This window comes from Vulpes lagopus, chromosome 2 (assembly GCF_018345385.1).
Source record: "Vulpes lagopus strain Blue_001 chromosome 2, ASM1834538v1, whole genome shotgun sequence".
Taxonomy (NCBI): Eukaryota; Metazoa; Chordata; class Mammalia; order Carnivora; family Canidae; genus Vulpes; species Vulpes lagopus.
In genome coordinates, this window is record NC_054825.1 from 31,540,221 (window position 1) to 31,560,931 (window position 20,711).

General features: G+C 43.6%; 2 protein-coding genes across 3 annotated transcripts in view; both read left to right on the forward strand.

Annotated features, from left to right (window-relative positions):
• TLL2 (tolloid like 2) overlaps positions 1 to 3,738 on the forward strand; it is a 122,172-nt gene extending 118,434 nt beyond the window's left edge. Inside the window, exon 21 of the mRNA XM_041732545.1 lies at positions 588 to 3,738. Coding sequence (XP_041588479.1) covers positions 588 to 722 — 135 coding nt within the window. The 3' untranslated portion in view covers positions 723 to 3,738. The remainder of the gene's footprint in view (positions 1 to 587) is intronic.
• A 3,843-nt stretch (positions 3,739 to 7,581) lies between these two features.
• On the forward strand, positions 7,582 to 19,249 carry OPALIN (oligodendrocytic myelin paranodal and inner loop protein). 2 transcript variants are annotated; one of them, XM_041744867.1, is made up of 6 exons: positions 7,582 to 7,884; positions 10,336 to 10,371; positions 14,174 to 14,209; positions 15,011 to 15,130; positions 16,507 to 16,563; positions 18,727 to 19,249. In XM_041744867.1, exons 1-6 carry the CDS (start codon positions 7,882 to 7,884, stop codon positions 18,901 to 18,903), a joined length of 429 nt encoding a protein of 142 aa, XP_041600801.1. In that variant the 5' UTR covers positions 7,582 to 7,881; the 3' UTR covers positions 18,904 to 19,249. The 2 variants fall into 2 exon arrangements, with proteins under 2 accessions (XP_041600801.1, XP_041600800.1); XM_041744866.1 differs by lacking the exon at positions 7,582 to 7,884 and adding an exon at positions 9,858 to 9,892.
• The last annotated feature ends 1,462 nt before the right edge of the window (positions 19,250 to 20,711 follow it).

Here is a 20,711-nt window from a genome sequence, read left to right on the forward strand (position 1 = left end):
AACCTGGCTCCCCTTCATTAACCCCTTGGCAAAAACTTTGTGATAAACATAGAGGCTCTGCACCATGTTTTGCCCCTGGACAGGACATAGGCTGAAAGCATGGGCTTCGGTGTTTGGTCCACTGGGAGATATATCCCGAGGGTGACCCTGGAGCTAGGTAATGGGCGACACAGACTCTACAGCCAGAAGGACCTTCCTAATTGTGTCAATTTGAGTGTCAGTTTCCTTAAGTATTAAATGGAGATAGCATCCACCTTATAAAGCTTGCATGAGGTAAGATCTGAAAGTGCTCAGAGCAGTGCTAGTCCACCTGCATAACCAATAGATTCTATATGAGCTGTGTGTCTAGAATTGTCTCTGAAAAAGTAGGGCCGGGGAGCTCTCTGGAGCAGAACTGGCAATGTTTTCCTGTGAAAAGGAAAGAGTTGATGCACTTCGGTCTCTGGTGCCAGGGACACCTCATGGCCACGCCGGCCTGCTTCCTGCTTGCGTTCTCATGTAACTTTTGTCTCATCCTCTGTATTTAAAACTCCAACCACAGCCAAATGACCTAATGTCCCCCTGGTTTTCTTTTGCCCTTTCCTCAGCCACTGGAAGAGATCTACTCTGCAGGAGATTCTCTAATGATTCAATTCCACACGGATGACACCATCAACAAGAAAGGCTTTCACGCCCGATACACCAGCACCAAGTTCCAGGATGCCCTGCACATGAAGAAGTAACATCGATGTTCGTGAAAGACTGGAACTGAGAATGTTTGTTTGTTTGTTTGTTTATGACAATAGCACCTTGTGAATCTGCCTAAACCAGTGTAGAGTATTTTTCTCAAACACAAACTCAAAATCTGGTCTTGAAGGAACTCGTATCTGGTGTGAAGTTTGGCCACCCCGGAGGTGGAAAGATGTTTCTTTGATTCTGGCTACAATGTTATCAGTCACGGACTTTTAAAGAAGATTGAAGTTTTGAAGTCACTTAACCACTAATGCTATGCCTGGTCATCCTCATTCTCCTTGTCCCTTGCTCCTATGGGGCAAAAGGCCAGTCCTTGGGTTGGTCATTCCTCTATTTCGGGATGTACTTCTGTAGGTGCCAGGCAACGTGATGGTGTCCCAGAGACTTGGGCTGTCTTCTGTCTCCATTGAGCGGTGAGGATAGAAGCTTGGCCATGGCTGATTTGTTACTCACAGCTGTGGCTGGAGACTTGCTTTCTGTGTGCCAGGGACATGTCAATCAGGAAACCTGAGAATATGGATGTCAGAACTGAAAAAGGACTTGCAGGAAGCAGTGTACAGAGAGAGAGCTGGAGCCTCAGCATCATCATTATCACCAGGCTAGTAGACATCAAGCCCTCTCTCTGTGTCATTGGCTCTCCTTGCCACGTTGGGCTTCCCCCATACCTCATTGCATTAGGAGGCGGAGACATCCACTATGAATTCCAGCAACACATTCGCTCATGAGAGTCCCCAGTTTGCCGAGAAGAAAACATCCTGGCTCCTCCTCATACTCCTTTCCTGGCTGACTTTAGAAGACTCCACCTATGCGTGGGATTCCATGGGCTTAGGAAACCATTTTGTCCTCCAGGTTTAGAGGCACTTGCTGTGGTTGACCTTGACTTCTTGACAACTGATTCAAACTGCATTTGCAAGATGTGCAAAGACAGCCTATGAAGGACCAGTTCGGGTCCCTCACAGGGTGAACATTGTTGAAAACTGGTTAATTATACGTCATGTAAGAATCATCCTCTGTGGGATAAGTCAACCTGTGACTAACTTCCTGTCACCAATCAGGTCAAAGAGTGCATTGGTAACTTCGTTCAGGCTAATTAGTATTCAATCACCAACTTGCAATCAGAATTTACCACACTTGGCACTTGTTCTAGAGAAGTGTAGAGGATGTTGTTTACATAATTTTAGAATCTCCAGGTGTACTTTAAACAGTGAGGTAGTTTTGAATGGCATTTCATTAAGGCATCTATGGGCATTATGAGCTAAAAGCTGTGGTATGTTAGCTTTAAAAGAGTATTTATGTTGGAATAATTTTTAAATAATGTTTACATAACTGTAAGTCCTATTTGGTTGGTATTGAGTACAGGACAGCACATGAGAGTGTTTTCCGTGAGACCCAAGATAGCTCCCAAGCACCAGAATTCCTTTGGGATAAAGCAACATCATTTTAAACAAAGCATTTGTAAAAGCTTAAAAGTTATATTTTTTAAAGATCAGAATATGCCCTCAAAGGACTATGTCTAATTAAAATGATTGCTGGGAGTAAAACAAAGGATAATACAAAGAAAGGTAGAAGAAATGCATGGAAATATTTTTTTCCTTAAAACAAAAAAGAATTCAAAGTATTATTGTTAATAATAATATATGTCTGTATATATGTACGTATGTAAAGGATCAGCTGTCAGAGCCTTAATCAATGCAGTGTGACAAATGCCAACCCACTGACCGTAGCTTTATTGAGCAGGCCCTCCTGGACCAGCCCTGCATTTTACATGTCTCCTTTGCCAAGTCCTCTCTTGGCCCTGGATGGAGATTTGGCTTGCATTCTCATATTGTGACACATCCCAGTCCCTGCCCCAGGGGCGTTTAGACTCAGCTACTGGAGCACCTTGTCTGTGGTTCACCCGGCCTGCTAAGGTGAATCCCATCTCTTAGATTTTTGTATTTTCTCAGGTTTTACTTTGTTTAATCATATCTGTCAATGTTGAAACTGAAACCAGAATACATGAGGTGGCTATGAGACGAAAATTCTGTAGTTTCGACCTTTAAAAAGCCTGAATAAAATCAACAAATTCCATGGAAATGCGGGAGAGAGTCAGAAACAGACTCAACACTGGCCACCCTCATGAAACAATGGTACTTATTTTTTTATCTCTTTTGTATGATTATTCTCAAAAACACACAACTTGGCCAACTTGAAACAATGGGACGCCTTTGAAAACCTGTATTTAGGCCTGGTGTGAGTGACGCACTCCAGGCAAGACAAGCCCTGATTCAGCTGGGTCTGGCCAGACCGCTCCCCTAGAAGCTCACTCGAGGGGGGGATCGATGCTCTGGCTTCGGAAGATATGGTCCACTTGGAGGGAAGACCCAGGTCCCCTGCCGAAGCTCCTCCCAGGGGAGACCTCGCTCTAGCCTGCTCTGTCCGTTCACTGGCTGCTGGGCTTTGGAGGTGTCACAGAGCTCCAAGACCAGTTAGGTTCACAGAATTACCTTGATGACCTGATGAAGTATTTGGAGTCTGGGTCGTCGGCCTGGTCCCATCCTCATGTGATTTGGTCTGTCAGAAGCTAGAGCCTGAATCCCAGGGCAGGGTGAGGGTCTGGAAGTAACTTAAACCTGTTTAGCTCCGCCTGTTTCAATCGTTTGTAAATCCCTATTAACTAGCGAATTCATGCTGGGATTTGCTGTCGATATGGTCCATTGGGATGAATCTCAAATAATTCGTGGTGCTGTTGTTCAGTTTGAGAACAAATGTTCGTTCCCTTGGCTTCAGCTCCCTTGTTTTACAAGTTTCCTTGGTAGACCGAACTTCTGAAAAATAATCCCCAATGCCTAAAAGGTTTCTTTTTAAAAAAGAAAAACTGTTTCGAGTGCTATCAACAAATATATTGTACTTTTTATTTTGTGTAATTTTACATTTCATGAAATGTTAGTTTCCAAGAGAAAGTGGAGAGGGGCTAACATGTCTGTCTAGAAAGAATTGTTTCATTAAAGAATGTGGATTTCTGGATGTGTCCGGGGTTTGTGTTACTAGTTCAGATGAGAGTGGTCCTCTTGGTGATGATTTCGATAATTTCCGATGAGCTAATGCCACAAGACTTGACACAGAAAGGGGGATCTTCTCAGTGGCTTTCTAGTCTCTGGTGAGTACCTGGTCCAGAACAGAGCTCCCTATGGGACCCAGAAGGTCAGGAGCAAAGCTAAAGATGACTTCAAAGCTGTCCCCTTTCTTGAATCCAAACAGGCTGGAAATCCGAGCACATACTTGTTGTGGAACTGGTTGCCGTGGTGACAGTGCTAGTGTGGTGGACACCATTCGTTTGTCCCTCAGCACCTCTCTGTATTCGTTTCCACCTGTTTGTGTGCTGAGGACCTCAGCTGGCATCTAAAACTGATGATCACAGCTCCTCTAAGGTGGCCCTCTTTCTCTGGGCACTGCCAGCCACTCCTGCTCCCCCCTTCAGGCCTAGGGGTGGTAATGACACTCAGCTGGTGTAATCCTGGGGCACTACGTTATCCCCCAAGGAGGACTGTTATAAATAGTCCTTTGAATAAGCCCTCTTCAAATATAGCAAATTGAGTATCTCACTTATTTCCTGTGATACAGGGTCATTTTTAACCTGAGGACCGAGGTTCCATCTAATCAAGGACAGTTAGGGAGACTTTGGGGGATGTTTAGAATTTTGTGGCTATCTCAGGGAAGGGTAGTAAGGAATCATGTTTTTTGTTTTAAGCACTCAGTTCGGTCTCAATGCAAAGCGCTCTAAATGCAGAACGGTTTATGCAACTGTGTTGTGCTGCATGGGGAGTGTCAAGGTTTTAGGACTTTTCTTTTTGCCTTTACCAGTACCTAAAGGATGGACCCCAATGGGACAAGGGCATGAATGCTTGATGGCTCAGTCAGGGTAAAGGGGTTTATGCTGCATCAAAAAACAACCCCCACATATGCAAAATTACATAGGAAAGGCTTATTTCTTGTTCATACTGCATGTTTATTTCTGGTGTCTGCGAGCTCTTCCACATTAGCTGTGACCAGGACTAGGATGAAGGAGCAGCTCCTACCTGGAGCGTTGCTGATTTCTATGGCAGAGTGAAAGAATGACAAATCACACACTGTCTCTTACAACTGCCCGAGAGTGCTATATGACTTCTACTCCCATGTCGTTGGCCAAAGGAACTTGTATGGCTACTCTTAACTTCAGACTAAGAATGAGATGAACTAGAAATATCTGGTAGACCCCACTAATGGCTCTCACACATGACATTCATAGATAGGGAAATGACCAGAATCTTTCTGTTTGTTTTAACATTTTACTTCACCACTATTTCCCTACTGGCATTTTAGATAGAGATTTAAAAAACAAAAACAAGAATAAGGCCATTTATCATTTAGAATGGTCCAGGTTTTTAAACTGACCAGTTATTGCCTGGCAAACCATAAGTGTGGCAATTTAAATGGTGGTAAGATACAAATGATGAGAGAATCTCAGAGTTGGTGGCCTCCATCTCTTCACCCACTAAAGGGCATTCCTTCTATAGTTTCTAAGAAGATAATTCCCAGAGGAAGAGGGACCACTTATTTCACCCATTCCCTTTTCTTTGAGTGATGGTGCCATGTTCCATTTGCAGAACACCTATGTTCCAATCGTGGTCACCTGGGGCACATGACCCGAGCCAGACTGATTAGCTCCTCTTCCTGGAATTGAAGTCTTGATCAAGGGGCAAAAGGGCTGAGATTTTCCCCAGGGAGGATATCCTGAGAAGATGTGGAAGAGTCTCTGCCACTGAAGCCTCAGGAGCAACCTCGTCCTGCCTTCCCAGAACTTAGTTTCCTAGCCCTCTCTTCTTTCCGTGAGATCTCCTATACAAAGCCAATCGAGTCTCTCTCCTCCTTCTTAAATTAATCACAGTCCATTTTCACGCCTGTGACCAGAGAACCACAATGGGCCCAGACACTTGGCCAGTGCACCACTAGTATTCTCCTAAAGGAATACCCTGTCAGTTGGAGGGAGGGGCGGTGGTCAGTGGATGTATAGCAAACAGAGTCAAAAAGGACCTCACTGGCCTTACCCATCATAGACAGCCTTATCCAGAGGGAGCGGGGGCCATGAACTAGAGTCCCTTGGTCCAGCTCTCTGGTCCAGGTATGAGTCTGTGCCCACCAAGCAAAGTTAGAGGCACAAGTTGTACCACTTGTACTGATTTCACTAGTCTAGTCACTGTAAACCTGATCAACCCCATTTGATAGAGACTGAGGCTAGAAGACGTTATTTTACTTGCCTAAGACCACTCAGCTTCCATGATTGCAGCTAAGGCGTTACACACAGGCCTGTCTGAACTTAGCCGTGTCTGTGACATCCAGACACTAGGACATCAGTGTAGGCATCAGCATCACTGTGGAGTTTTGGGAACTGGAAGCCCCATGAAGCACAGGCCAATTAGGTCTCGCTCAAGACAGTACCCTAGTGCCTGGATCCCTGGGCCCCAAGTCCATTTTTTCCAGTGTCACCTGCCCAAACACACGGTGCCACCGTGCCCTCTGTGAGCAAGCCCCAAACCCAGGAGTCAGCTTCCCTGTGCACATTTTACTCCACTGCCAAAACTCACTGCCTCAACCTCCACAGTAAGTCACATGCCCATCCACTACTCTCCATTTCCACTGTTCCCCATCCCCTGGCAGCCACCACCTTTGCCCTGCCAGCCAGGCTCTGGGCTGACACCCTTCCCTTGTGATCCAGGCTTCACGGGGAAGCCAGGTGATCTTTGTCAACAACAATTAGCTCCTGCTCTGCTCCTGCTTTAACTCACTCTGCCTTTTGTTGTTGTTAAGACATTTTTAAATTAATAATTATTTTCCAGTGCAGTTAACATATGGCATTATATTAGTCTGAGGAGTAGGATATAGCCATTCAACAATACTGTACATGACTCAGTGGTCATCACAGTAAGTGTCGTCTTAATCCCCTCACCTGTTTCACCCATCCCCCTCTTCCCCTCTGGTGACCACCAGTTTATGTTGCTTCAGGAACATGGACCTCCTTCCAGTCTGTGTCTGCTTCAGCCCTGGAGCTTTGCATATGCTGTTCCCTCTGCCTGGGACCTCTTCTCTTTCACACACATCTGAAGTGTCATCTCTCAGGGACATTCAAAGCAACTGTTTCCTAGTCACTCCAATCACTCCTTTTGCTCCTCTCCTAGCGGGTCTCACTTATTCTGATTGGGGTCTATCGGCCCTCGTTGGAACATACACTCCCCAAGAGTTGGGGTCTCATTTGTCTTCATCACCAAGGCCCAGAACCATGCCCAGAAAAACACCTGACATATAGAAAGTGTCAGAGAGATTTGTTGAATCATGATGAGTGCATTCATATAAGTCATCAGATTTATTGGTCATAATTCTGTTGTTTGTTGGCATGGGACTCCAGCTCCCTCACTGTTTCAAAGAAGCAAATTCCTAACAAAGACCTCATAAAAAACATAAAGCATCCATGTCCGTGTCTTCCTCCAACTCTAGGAGGATCTCCTCTCAAAATGTGAGAACAGAAAGGGGGGTGAGGCCAAATCCCCACTAGGAAGCTCATTGACCAGGGAATGTGTTCCCTAGGGCAGCTACAGCCCTGCCTCAAACACAGAGCAGGCTCCAACAGCCATCACTAGGCATCCTCTGTGTTGATGCTGTTGGTGTGCTGACCCCCACAGCTGCTGGGACAGTGGTCACCAGGGAAGCTTGCAGAGGGGGAGGGTGCGGCCAGCCTCTGCCTGTGGATCCCATTGTTTCTAAAGTGCTGCTCACCACAGAAACCACTACGTTCTCTAGCCAGCTATGGGTTCTTTGCTGAAATGGAGATGTAGCTGAGGAAGGAGCCTGGAAAGCAAGGAGAGAAAAAACCCCCAAAGAGGATGGGTGATCCAGGCCATCCATAGTGGCTGTGAAGCAGGACAGCATCTCCCTGAAGGATGGGCAGATGACTTGGCTACTCCCCTGACCATAAATGGCTTGGCCAGAGCTCTCATGGAGCCGCCCCTTGCCCTGTCACGCTTGCTCTCCCAGCTGGATGCTCCTACAAATGTTGAGACACAAGCCAACAACTCCAGCAAGAAAGGAGTTCGCTGAGGGTGGTGTTTGGTGAAGGTTCTTGGGAGGCTGTCAGAAATGGTGAGTAGGCTAGCATCTTTTCTTACCCTACCCTTCTGTTATCGCTATAAAAAATAACCCCCAGGCGTTTAAAGCTCACATCTCCTAATACGAATATGACTGTACCCTCAGTATTATGATTTCAAGGAGCTTGTTTTTTTTTTTATTATTTTCCTATTTGCAAAATACTAATCATTAAAAACAATTCTCATCTACTATTTGCCGATCTCATCTTTTATTTTAACATTAAAGTTTTGTTTTTAAAACTCCACATACAACAAGGGTACAAAGTAGATGTTTCAGCTAAATTCACTTCCCAGTCGAAGCAGTGGGTGTGATGCACCTTTATCCTCATTTGCTCAGTCCACCTTCCATTATGCCATCAGCCACGTAGATACTCACAAGTTACATCGGAACTTTTCAATTTTCTTACTGACTTGAGACACATATTTGGGTGCGACTCAATCAAATGAAGTTTGCTAAGTTAAAAGAGGCTTCTGGGGTTCCTTTATTAAATAGATTATGAAAAGGAGTTGAATTCTGGCTTTGGAGTTAGGAAGATCTGTGATCTAACCAGACCCAGACCACTTACTAGCAACCTGTCTTGCTGAGTCCCCACACCTGCGATGTAGGGATGTTCCTTTTACAGGGAGGTTATGCATGCGGTGTCTGACACACAGTGTCCCCTTAACAGTGAGTAACTACCTGTCTCTCCCTCCTCCCCTCACAAATGGCAAGTTTGTAATAAAGGACACTTGGCCGCTGAGATCTTAATGTGCCATCAGAACTGTTATGCCGATATTGCATGGTGCTTAGACCAGCAATAAGTGTGTTGTAACAAATTCCAGTACTTGGAATGTTGCTAATCTATGCATGCAACTCCATCCAATAAGAACTTCCCAAGTGGTTTCCTTATGCCTTGCTCAGAGCTGACCAAGCCACGAGGAGCATGACATGGTGTGACTCCCCCACCACATACTCCCCCACACACCTGGAATATTTTACAGTTCGGAGGGGGCGATCACAGATGTTATTCCCTTTGGGCTTCTTCTATGAGGTGGGCAGGGTGAGTTAACATTATCCCTATTTTAAGCCCAGGAAAATAGATTTGCTGAGAGGAAATGGAGACCAGAGACTTAGAGTCACTTTTCCAAGGCCACACAGTTACTAAGTGACTGAGTCTGGACTGGTAATCCAGATCAGGTGACTGCGAGCCCAGTGTTGCCCCACCCCACGCAGCTGCCTCTCTAAAGGACACTGCCGCAGATTCTCCCCACCCAAACTGATGTGATGTTTTTCTCTCCATGAGAGCACTGTAGCATATTTCTACAAAATAGGAATGTCTTTCTGAAATCGGCCAAAATCTTCGTCATCCAGATATTGGTAAACAGCACATGCAATGGCCCACTTGTTGCTGGCCCCCCTCTTCTGCTGTCCCCCCAAAGGAAGCTTTGTCTTGGGCCTGCTGACATCAGTACTCAGTATTCACTGATGAGATAAGGCTCTGGGCAGCTGTGTTCAATACAGTGGCCACCAAGTGTCCTTGCAGCATTTGTGGGCTTGGTTGATACTAGCAGGATGGGCAGTGGTTAGGTCCCTGGAGCAAGCAGACACAGGCCTAAGGTGGCCCAGATAGTCCTCTTGCTCTAACATTGTCCTAGAAGGTGGTCTTGGTCTCAGTAAAGAGCAGCCTGGAAAGACTGGCACGGGCAAGCCCAAACTGCAGTGACAGAAGATGAGCACAGGGAGCAGGAAGGAGCCACAGGAGGATTGGGCAGGCTAACAATTTGGTGCCCCATGGAGCTCACGATCTTTCAATATTGCCTCCATATTTGGGGGAGAGGCGAGGCTGGGTGCTGATTGAGGGGAGGGTGCAGAGGGTTACTTTTTCTTCTCTTGTCCCGAGCAGCTCTGCTCCAGCCTGGCAACTGTGCCTTACACTCAGCGCCCATAGAAGCCTTGTCCTTCTCAGGCTCTCTCTCCTGGGGAGGGGGTTAGGAGCAGGTGTTCTTGCTGGAGCATGCCCCTCGTGGGTCTTACTTCCTACCTCAAGCAGAAAGTACCCAGAGCTTCTAACTCCCACAATTCCCTTCCTAAAAGGAGTTCTGGGGAAAAACAACTTTCAGCCCTTTGCTGAATTTCTAATACTGTCTTTGCTGCCCATGGGTTGGAACCCCACCAGGCAATCACTGGCTGGCCCCTTTTTCTGGCCCTGGCTGGGGATCTGGGTGGGGGTGGGGGTTGGGGGGGAAGAGGCAAGACTGACTTAATATGGGGAAGTACTCAAGACCCTAGCCTCCTCTGCTCCTTCCCTCTTTGGGGGCCAAGATTGGAAGCAGAGGTTGGGGGCTGACTGAACCTGTGGAATCAGTGAATTTCCCTGTGACCCCCGTGGGTACATGACAGTCGGTAGAGGGGTCAGGAGCCTAACTGATCATTCCCAGAGTGCTTATGTTTGCTTCTCCCCTCCAGGGTTTCTCACTGAACTTCACACTGCCAGCCAACACGGTAAGTTCTGCAGGCTTAGTCTCCAGGCAGGTGCATGCTTGCCTAGGGGTGAGGAGGGGCAGGAGGAGCACCCACCTTCACGTGGGCCTCATGCTGAGGGATGAATTGCTGGTTTTCTTTTTTTAAGATTTTTTAATTTGTTTATTTGACAGAGAAAGCACAAGTAGGTAGAGCGGCAGGCAGAGGGAGAGGGAGAAGCAGGCTCGTGTTGAGCAGGGAGCCCAATGTGGGGCTCGATCCCAAGACCCAGGGATCATGACCTGAGCCGAAGGTAGCCCCTCAACCACTGAGCCACCCAGATGCCCCGAATTGCAGATTTTCAAAGGCACTTCTGAATAGTTGGGGGGAAGGTGCTGAGACAAATTTTGTTCAATTATAAAAGCTATAAATAAACATTTTGAAAGTAAACTAGAGAAAAAAGATCAACACACCTAAATTCTGATCAGCAGAAAACATTGGTGTCTCTTCTTCTAGTCCTGTTTGACTTTGCATACATTTTGACATTTGTTGTCTCTGTGCTATTATGTTCTTACTCTACATATTATTTAATATAGATTTTATGATAAATATTTTCTATCAGCCTTTACAACTATAACTGGGGGATGTTACATGATATTCCTTTAAGTGAATTATTTCTTTAATTGATTATCCACAATTAGGAATAATTTTGTAATAAAAAGCTAAATCCTTGTCTTCATTTAAGAGGATTTCTTTATGTTCTAGAAGGGGTGTTGTTGGGTCGACAGTTTATGGCTCTAGACTATGGTGTTTAGTTACAAGTCAGATGGAGATTGTAGTTGCTGACGGCATGTAGTTCCAGTCCACAGCTGATCTGTCTTCTGCCCTCTGTCTTCTGTGCATAGCGATAACATAGCCAGGGGGGTTTTCTGCCCAGAAGTGGTGTTATGATTGAGCCAGACATTTTCCTGGCCCAGTTTCTTAGTGGGTTTGGCTCTGCCAAATTTTTCTGATAAGTTACATTGTTGTTCAAAGAGAATAAATTGAATTTACCTGATTTGGAGGATGTATACACCAGTGTTCATTTTTACTGGAACACGGGGGCATCATCCTGGAGAGCACGGAAAGGGGCAACCTGGACTCATTGCTGCCTTCTGGCGCCCACTCCTGGCCACCCTGGATCTCTGTCCCTCGACTCCCATGGCACCCACTCTGCCATCCCGCAAGGGCCCTGCCTTTGGAATCACCCTGTCCTACTCTCTCTGCTCTCTGCTTCAGCCTCTGACTGTTGTCCTCATACAAATTCCCCTATCCCTCTCTGTACCTATCAAGACCTTCTCATATGGTTCCTGCTTAATTGAGTAGGTCTGTAGAGATCCCAGTTTCTGTCTTATCCTGGTTTTTGGCCTATCCTATGAGGGTAACTCACAAGAAGGCATTGCTCAGGGCTGTGGAGGTGAGTGGGGGTGAGAGGGAAACTCTTCATGATGCTAGTCATCACTTTGTGTAATGCCTCCTTTATTAATAGCCCATTTCTCTGGGCACTGTCCCTTCTTCCCTTTGAACCTATGTAAGGCAACCAACCATTCCAGTTTGTCTGGGACTGCCTGGTCTTAGCATTGCATATCCTATATCCTGGGCAAGTACCCTATCTGGCAGTTACATTTGACTGCATAACCCTTCTGTTTTGGGGGCACCTGAGCAGCCTGCTCTTGATATGAGCTTTGGTCGTAATCTCAGCGTCCTGAGATTGCACCCTGGGTCAGGCTTCACACTCAGCGGGGACCCTGCTTCAGGATTCTCTCTCTCCCTCTGCCCCTCCCCCTGCTCTCTCTCTCTCTAAAATAAATAAATGAAACTTAGAAAAATAAATAAATAACCCTTCCTTTTGGTGCCCCTGAATGACCAGAGATGCCAGTGCCCTGGGAAATAAGGGAGAGGTGAATACCTGGCCCATCAGAGCCTGTCTGCAGGGGGTTTGGAACAGGGGAGCATGTGTAAATCGGTTTCTGTTGAGCCATACTGAACCATCAAGTACAAAAACCGGGTTGGTGTGCTACATTTGGTCTTGGAACGCAATGTAGCTAGCACATGGTTAAGAACATAGACCCTGGATCTACCACTTAGGGCACTTACCACTTAGGGCTGTGTGACCTCACACACGTTGCTTCACTTCTCTGTGCTTCTCTCTTCTCTGTAAAATGGGGATCATTATTGTTTTTCTTCACTAGCTGTTGTGAAGAACAAATGAGCCAATACAGGGAAAGTACTTGAAGAGCCTGGTACTTAGTAAGTTCTCTGTAATTGTTAGCTGGTACAGTTAGCAGGGCAGAAACATCCATCTGGAGAGAGAAAGAAGGGCAAATGGGCAGAGAAGAGCACGCATGAAAGGTTATGATGCTCAGGAGAGATAGAGAGGTCCCAAGAGGTATGGCTCCAATCCCTGGAGAACCCAGATTCCCTCTGGACTTGGGCTCCCCATGGCACCCTGCAGCTTTAAAGTTAGCTCCTCTTCTTCCTTCCTTCCTTCTTTCCTTCTTTCCTTTCTTTCTCTTCTTTCTTTTCTTTTTTCTTGCCAAACCCAGCCCGAGTGAACTCTACAGACAAGAATGTCTTACCTGAAACAATATCCACTCTTCCCACTACCCTGAGGAATAGAACACTTTAGGCAGATGGCAGCCCTGAAGTGCCCCTGGAGTGGGTGGGGGCAGTGTGTGTGTGTGTGTGTGTGCGTGTGTGCGTGCGTGTGTGTGTGTGTGTGTGTCTGTATTTAGGCAACAGTGTAATCAGTTAAGTACAAATCCCTCCTCTGATGGGCGTTCTTTGGGAAAGAGACCTAGGCTTGGAATTCAAACACCCAAGTTTATGTTAGATTTATAGTTACCCCTGGAACCTAGGAAAAGACCAATAAGTTGTCTAAGATCTATTCCATTTTTTGTAAGATAGATACAACAAGTAAAAGCCCAGGCCCTGGGCACTCCAATGTGCTCCCTGAGGTTGAGAAGATTAAGTAAATAGCAGGTCTGACCAGAACTTTGCCAAGTTTAAGGGAAAAACAGAAGCGTATACTTCTGATGCTCACTGGATCCTCCTAACAACCCTAGAGGTAGGGACTAACATCCTGACTTTACAGATGAAGTGGTGCCGTCCCTTCCTTTGCTTGAGTTGAGAAATTACCATTTTGTTCCAGGCAAATGTGAGCCAGGGACCCATGCTCTTAACCCCACCTACTGTAGCTTATACTGGCTAGTGGTGAATGTAGAACTTTGTCCCTTGAGATTTAGTGATCTATGGAAGACTCTCACCTGAAATATCTCATAAATGGGTGAAATCTGATTCCCTCTCCCTTGAGTGGAGATATGGACTGGACACATGTATTCATGGATATTCACAACTTCAGATAACCCCCGAAGCCACTTGCTTCATTGTGTATTTGAAAACAAGGAAGGCTCCCTTGAAGAAACTTGCTTCCACCAATTCTTATATTTGTTTTCTTTCTAACAACGTGGACAAGTGGCCCAAAGGATGCTGGAAAGGGTGTAGGGACTAGGGACAGATGAAAGCCTTTCTGAGTTGTAAAGTGTTTTATGGTAAATCCAGAGGTAGAGTAACAAAGACATCATTTGAATTTCTGAATTCTCTCTCTTTATAGCCAGATTTCATTCCTTCTTACTGGAAAGCAATCGAGTAAGGTTCTATTTGGCAGTTGTCATCTGTTTTCAAAAGAAACTTGAGCAAAAGGGTGAGCTTTAGTCATTATAGCTTAACCTTTGATGGGCTCTCTTGTATAATGTGCACTGTGTAGATTTGAGCTTTTTAAGATGTATGTTCTTTTTCCACACAGACTTCCTCCCCAGCTGCTACAGGTGGGAAAGAAGCAGTAAGTATATCACTACATTATGGAACCTTGGTTTGGTTACTTATAAAATGGGAATAACAATGCTCCAGCCATTTCCTACTCATGTTTTGAGGATTAGAGTTCGATACGTGAACTGTTGCCAAGCCCAGAATCTGGCTTAACAATTACTCTTCTGACCAATTTAGCCCTCAAAATGAGGGAGAGGGGCACCTGGGGGGCTCAACAGTTGAGGATCTACCTTTGGCTTAGGGCATGATCCTGGGGTGGTTATAGGGATTCTGCAGATTATCTTTGATATTTCCATACAATATACAAATCTGAAAATTTAGGTGTAGACAAGTGTGGCTATTTCCACTCAGATCAAAACAAAGTGGAAGTTTTAAAATTGATTGCTTAATGGATATAGTGTAAATAAATGTAAAGATCCGCATCAAAATGATGTGGGATATAACTTTTTACTTTTTGTCAAACTGGTTAAAATAGTATCTAATCTTTGCCTTGAATTATTTCTCAGCTTTTGCTATGTTGATGAGACATCTGTATTTCTGTTCCTAGGAAGAGCCTGTTCATATCATTTGCCCATTTTCCTACTGGATTATCACTCTTCTCCCATTGATTTAAACTATGTAGATTAAGTCCTATGACATGAGTCATTTGTCATATATAAATTGCAAACATTTTTTTCCACAGTATCTTATTAACCTTTTGATTTTATATATGACACTTAGAAGTTGTGTACGTTTTTGTTTTGTCTTATTTTTAATCAACTGAATTATTCCTTTATTCTTGGAAAACCTGACTCTGCCCTTCTCTGTGTGCCAGGACTGTGGGCCCTCTCTTGGATTAGCAGCAGGCATCCCGTCCCTGGTGGCCACAGCCCTGTTGGTGGCTTTACTATTTATGCTGATCCACCGAAGAAGAAGCAGCAATGAATCCACCGAGGTGATGAGCAGCTTCTTTGGGTTTGGCTGTATTGGCAGGAATCAGTATTTCAGTGAACTGGCCTTGGACTGAGAGTGTCAGGATTTGAATCTGTTTCCTAGGGAGATGATGGTGGACATCCTGCCCCTCAATTTCCATCTCAGACTCATCTCAGACGCCAGCAGAGCCAATCTATCACACATCCTTCATTTTAGGAAATCTGTGGCAACAAGGATAGTATTTGGGGTGGCAAAAAGTAGCAGTGGAGAGGGACATGTATTATCATGGCAAATGCGCATCTGTGGGTGTGTTTTCTAAAGTCAAGGAAAAAGGGCCTAAGCTTCATAAAGGGAGTGGAGACAATCTCAGGAAAGGTAGGAGACTAACAGGTACTGAGGTGTCTATGGTAGGGATATGCCCACAGGTATGTGGCTCTGTTTATCTTTGCATTTTTTCTACATCTGAACGCACATCAGTCACAAGGGAATCTGCCAACCCCAACCCTTCAAATGCTGGATTGCTCTGGAGACCATGCTGAGAATTCAAAGGCCACCCAGACATTATCCAAGAAATTTCCATGGTTGTAATACAACTGTGTTGTGTGGACACTGGGCTCTAATTCCATCCTGTATTTATGAATGATCCTGATTGTTCTCATATTGATAAGCACCAACGAGAGATAGACACAATAGGCTCTTACCCCTGGCTCTGCCACTTTATGATTTATGTGATCCTAAGCAAGTGACTTCACATTTTCTGTGCCTTGGTTAGTTCTACTCCAAAATAGGAGTCATAAAAACTACCTTCCCTATTTTAGGAGGTAGGCAAAGTTCTGAGGATGGACTGAGATCATGGTTATAAAGATGTGTTGACAAGTTGTAAACTTTAAACATATTAAGGTGTATTGTGGTTGTTGGTAGTGTTATTTAAGACATAGTTTCTTAAAAAAAAAAAAAAGACATAGTTTCTTAACCTTCAGTGCACTTTAAAAATCATCTAGATTTTTATTACAAAAAATATCAATCACCAAAATGAATTAAGTTAGTATCTCTGGAAAATAGAGCTGTGGCGTGGAAAATTTTAAATATATACTAGAGAGTATAATGAATCCAATTATCAAAATGTGGCCAATCTTCCTTGATCTCTACTCCCACCCACTTCTCCCTGATGTCAATCCTGGGCTATTTTTGAAGTAACATACAATGGTATTTCTCATTTATGGATTTTTTTTGGGTAGTTATTATCTGTTTGCTTACTTTGTTTTGTTTGTTTTTAATGCTTTCTGGTGATTCTGATGTGCATGCAGGTTTAAGAATCACTGATTTTAATCATGAGCATGGGCAAATGCTGTGACCTTTCATCTCTTCTTCCTTTCTTATTTATTTTTACCAACTTAGGAAAGTGAGATGCCATGTGAAATTTCAGAAATCTATGACAATCCCAAGATTGCTGAGGTAAGAACTCTGGGTTAAAATCACTGTATATCAAGGGGGCCCCTGGGTGGCTCAGTCAGTTAAGCCTCTGATTCTTGATTTTGGCTCAGGTCATGATCTCAAGGTGGTGAGATTGAACCCTGCCTCAGGTTCTGAGCTCAGCAAGGAGTCTACTTGAGTTTCTCTCTCTCTCTTTTTCTTTCTCTCTCTCTCTCTTCCTCCCCTTTGCTTCTCACCCCTCTCTGTCTCTCTCAAATAAATATTTTTTTTGAAAATAACTATATATCATTGATACATGCAAGCTGAGGATTTTTAAGCCTTCTGTGTATAGGAGAAGTACAGTGCGAACACCTGTGGAAAAGAGTCAACCCAATGAAGCTCAGGCATAAAGGAAGTTCTCACTATATTTTTATTGGCTGGATAGAGATTCAAGGTTGATTTAATATTAGAAAATCCATTTAACATTATTTAGTTCACTGAAAAATTAAAAGAGAAAAATTGTGTGACCATCTCAATTAGGAGAAAAGAGTCCAAAAAAATTGAAGGGCCATTTGTGATTTGAACTCTTAGCAAATCAAAAACAGAGTAGAAACGTGAAATAAGACATCTTTTTAAAAAAAGTTATAGCAAACATCATACCTAAAGGTAAAATATTAGTGAATTCTCTTTAAGATCAGAAACAAAACAAGAACGCTATATTCAATATTGAATACAATACTATTCGATATTAAATGTAATTCAATATTGTGCTTTAGGTTCTAGTCAATGCAGTAGGATTAGAAAGAGAAGTAGAAATTAACTCTATAGGGGGAGTCCTTTCACAATGTATATATATATGTCAAATAATCACATCATACTCTTTAAACATCTTATAATTTTGTCAATTACACCTCAATAAAGACTAGAATGAGAAGAAAAAGAAGTGGAAATATAAGACTGGGAAAGAAGAAACAAAACTTCATTATTTGCAGATGTTATGATTATCTACATAGAAAAGCTAATTATCTACAGATAAAGTATTAGAATTGAGAGATTTTAACAAGTTTCCTAGATATAAAATCAATATACAAAAGTAATGTGCACTTCTAAAAATTAATAACAATCACTTAGAAAAAGTAATTTTAAAAAATACCATTTTGTAGTGGTAATAAAAATATGTCAAATGCAAAGGAATAAGTCTAATAAAAACTGTAATCTCCTTATGGAGAATAATAAAATTTTAGTAAAAGATATTAAATAAGACCTAAATAATGAGAGTTACATACCAAGCTCCAGGATAGGAAGTCTCAAGAGCATAAAGATGTCAAAAACCCTCAAATCAATCTATATGATAAATGTAATTCCAGTATAAATTCCAATATATTTTTTCCCATGGAACCCAATAAGATGCTCCTAAAAATCTATGTGGAAGAAGGTAGAAAAAAAAAAAAAACCTTAAAAAGTAGCAACAGACAGAACAAATAGAAAACAAATAGGAAAATGATACATTGAAACCCAACCATATCAGGACTTTACTACACATAAGTGATCTAAATATCCCAACTAAAAGGCAGAGATATAAAAATCAAAATTTTAAATCAGTTTGCCTATAAAAACAAGATCCAGCTATACACTGTCTGCAAAAACTCAGGTTAAATATAGAGACACTAATAGATTAAAGATAAAAGGAATGAAAAAGAAATACCATGCTAACATTTAAACAAAAGAGAGCTGAGTAGCAGAAAAGATCTGCCAAGGTGTTAAACTTGGCAATTGTAGGCCTTTCCTCATTTGTTTTCTCTCAAGGATTGCATCCTTCCTTGCCTGATGTCCAGTGTCTTGAAAACTATTGTTTTATTTTTTATTTATTTTTTTAAAAAGATTTTATTTATTTACTTATGAGAGATACAGAAAGAGAGAGAGAGAGAGAGAGAGAGAGAGACATAGAGGGAGAAGCAGGCTCCATGCAGGGAGCCCGACATGGGACTCGATCCCAGGTCTCCAGGATCAGGCTCTGGGCTGAAGGCAGCACTAAACCGCTGAGCCACTGGGGCTGCCCAAAAACTATTGTTTTAAATTTTTTTTTTTTTCTTTCTGACTATTGGTTGTTTTAGGTGGGAGGGTAAATCTGGTTGCTGTTGTTCCAGTTTGGCCAGAAGCAGGAGTCTTTGCTCTATTTTTGAAAAACCTGTTTGTTTTCTCAAGAATCCTAGGAGATCACCCACACATGAGAAGAATCTGATGGGAGCAGAAGGAGCCCATGTATATGTGAAGACTGTAGCAGGAAGCGAGGAGCCCATGCATGACACTTACCGTCCTACTGTCGAAATGGAGAGAAGGAGGGGATTGTGGTGGCTTATGCCCAGATTGAGCCTGGAATGATGCAGTTCAGTCAAGGAGCAGATCTGGAGCTAAAATCCAGGGATTCGCGCTCAGAGCGAGAAGAGATGCTAAGCTGCTTTTTAACCAATCCAAATTTCATTTGCAGATCTGGAAAACTTTTGGGTTGATTTGTCTCTGTAGGTGACAGAGCTAAAGATTCATCCCAACACTCAGATCTTGTTGTTTAATAAGCAGTGAAGCACCAAGTGAGATCCAGAAGGAGCCCTTCGATCCTCTTCTCGACCTATGCTTTTCTTTATGATTTGGGGAAAGGGGCTTGATTGCTGCATGTCTTGTCTTTTTATCTTTTTCCATATCTCTTTTCTCAGAAAAAATAAAACAAACAAACAAAAACCCCATCATACCTGGTTTCCATGGGAAGGGTTGGCCAGAGCCAGCGTGGTACAAGTTGGGATATAAACAAAACTTAAAGGGGATGTATGAGGAGAAGTAATTTCTTATTTCAGAACATCTCAGAGTAGAAATCATGGGGAGTCATGTGTTCCCTGAGCACTGGGATAGCACAGAGCTGGGTCATTCATTGTTCCCATGTGTGTCTGTGATCAGAGAGTATTTAAGGAAGGCAATTCTAAAATAGACTGTGTGTGTCTGTGTTGAGGGTAAATAGAGTGGCATGAAGGCAAAGGTAGTTCCAGGAGATTATTAGAAATGAGGGCTATACTCTTGATGAGTAGAGAGAAAGGCCTCCAATCTACTCTCTAGAAAGAGAGAGCAAGAGGACTGAGTGGATGAACACAGGACCAGAAGGGTAGGCTGAGTAGCAATTTACTTGCCATCTGGGGAAAGCCTGTGGACATCACCAGCTGGCTCAGGTCATACCTTCACCATTGCTTCTGTGAGGAGGCTTCCAGGAGTCCTGGTTCCTTCATGCACGGAGGGCCATTGTTGGTGAACAAGCAGGGTCTCCTAGTGGGAGAACCTGGGACCATAGCACCTCAGGATCCATCCACCAACTCTGCTTGGATATGTTGTGGAGGCATTTCTTTCTCACACAAGGCCTCTGATTGCTCAGCAACATGTCCCCTCTTCTTCAAATACCTAAGAACAGGTTCTACAAACCCAATCAATTACTGCCACCTACCAACACATACTTTCAAAGCTGCCTCCCTTACCTTGGGTATCATAAGATGAAAAGACCAAGAGAGAGCACCTCTCTAAGAGAGAAAGGGCCACTAAGATCCAGAGAGAGACTCAGAGATAGAAAACAGGGGAGATATTCCTTTGGCTGGGGCAAAGTCTTTTTTTTTTTTTTTTTTTTAAGATTATTTATTTCTTTATTCATGAGAGACAGAGAGAGGCAAAGATATAAAAGGAGAAGCAGGCTCCCTAGGGGGATCCCAGTGTGGTACTCTATCCCAGCACCCCAGGATCATGACCTGAGACAAAGGCAGATGCTCAACCACTGAGCCACCCAGGCGCCCAGTTTAGGAAATTATATTACTGAGTGAAAGCAGTGGGAACACATCCATGTGTGGCCTTGTGCTGGGACACCCAGAGAAACAGCTCCATGGACACAGAAGAAGCTGACTATGACCTGAGCAGAGTGGATCAGGAGTTACTCCATCCTCCAAAAGCTCCAGAAGGCACCCACAATGCCCTTAGAATCTCTGATCTTCTCGTTAAACCTGTTTCTCTCCTCAAGATAAATCTTAAACTCTTCATTTTTTTTCATTTTGTCACACTTTTATTTAGAATATTTTATAGTATTGAGTGAAAAAGAAGACTCCACCATCTTGTTTCCTTCTATTTTTATTGCAGATATACAGTATTTCAGCTACACTGTGGGA

Excerpts from the sequence above, each read along its gene's own strand:
- OPALIN (XM_041744866.1), top strand. Across the intron at positions 15,131-16,506 it reads GCAGCAATGAATCCACCGAG|GAAAGTGAGATGCCATGTGA; the intron begins GTGATGAGCAGC and ends TTACCAACTTAG. Across the intron at positions 16,564-18,726 it reads ACAATCCCAAGATTGCTGAG|AATCCTAGGAGATCACCCAC; the intron begins GTAAGAACTCTG and ends TGTTTTCTCAAG.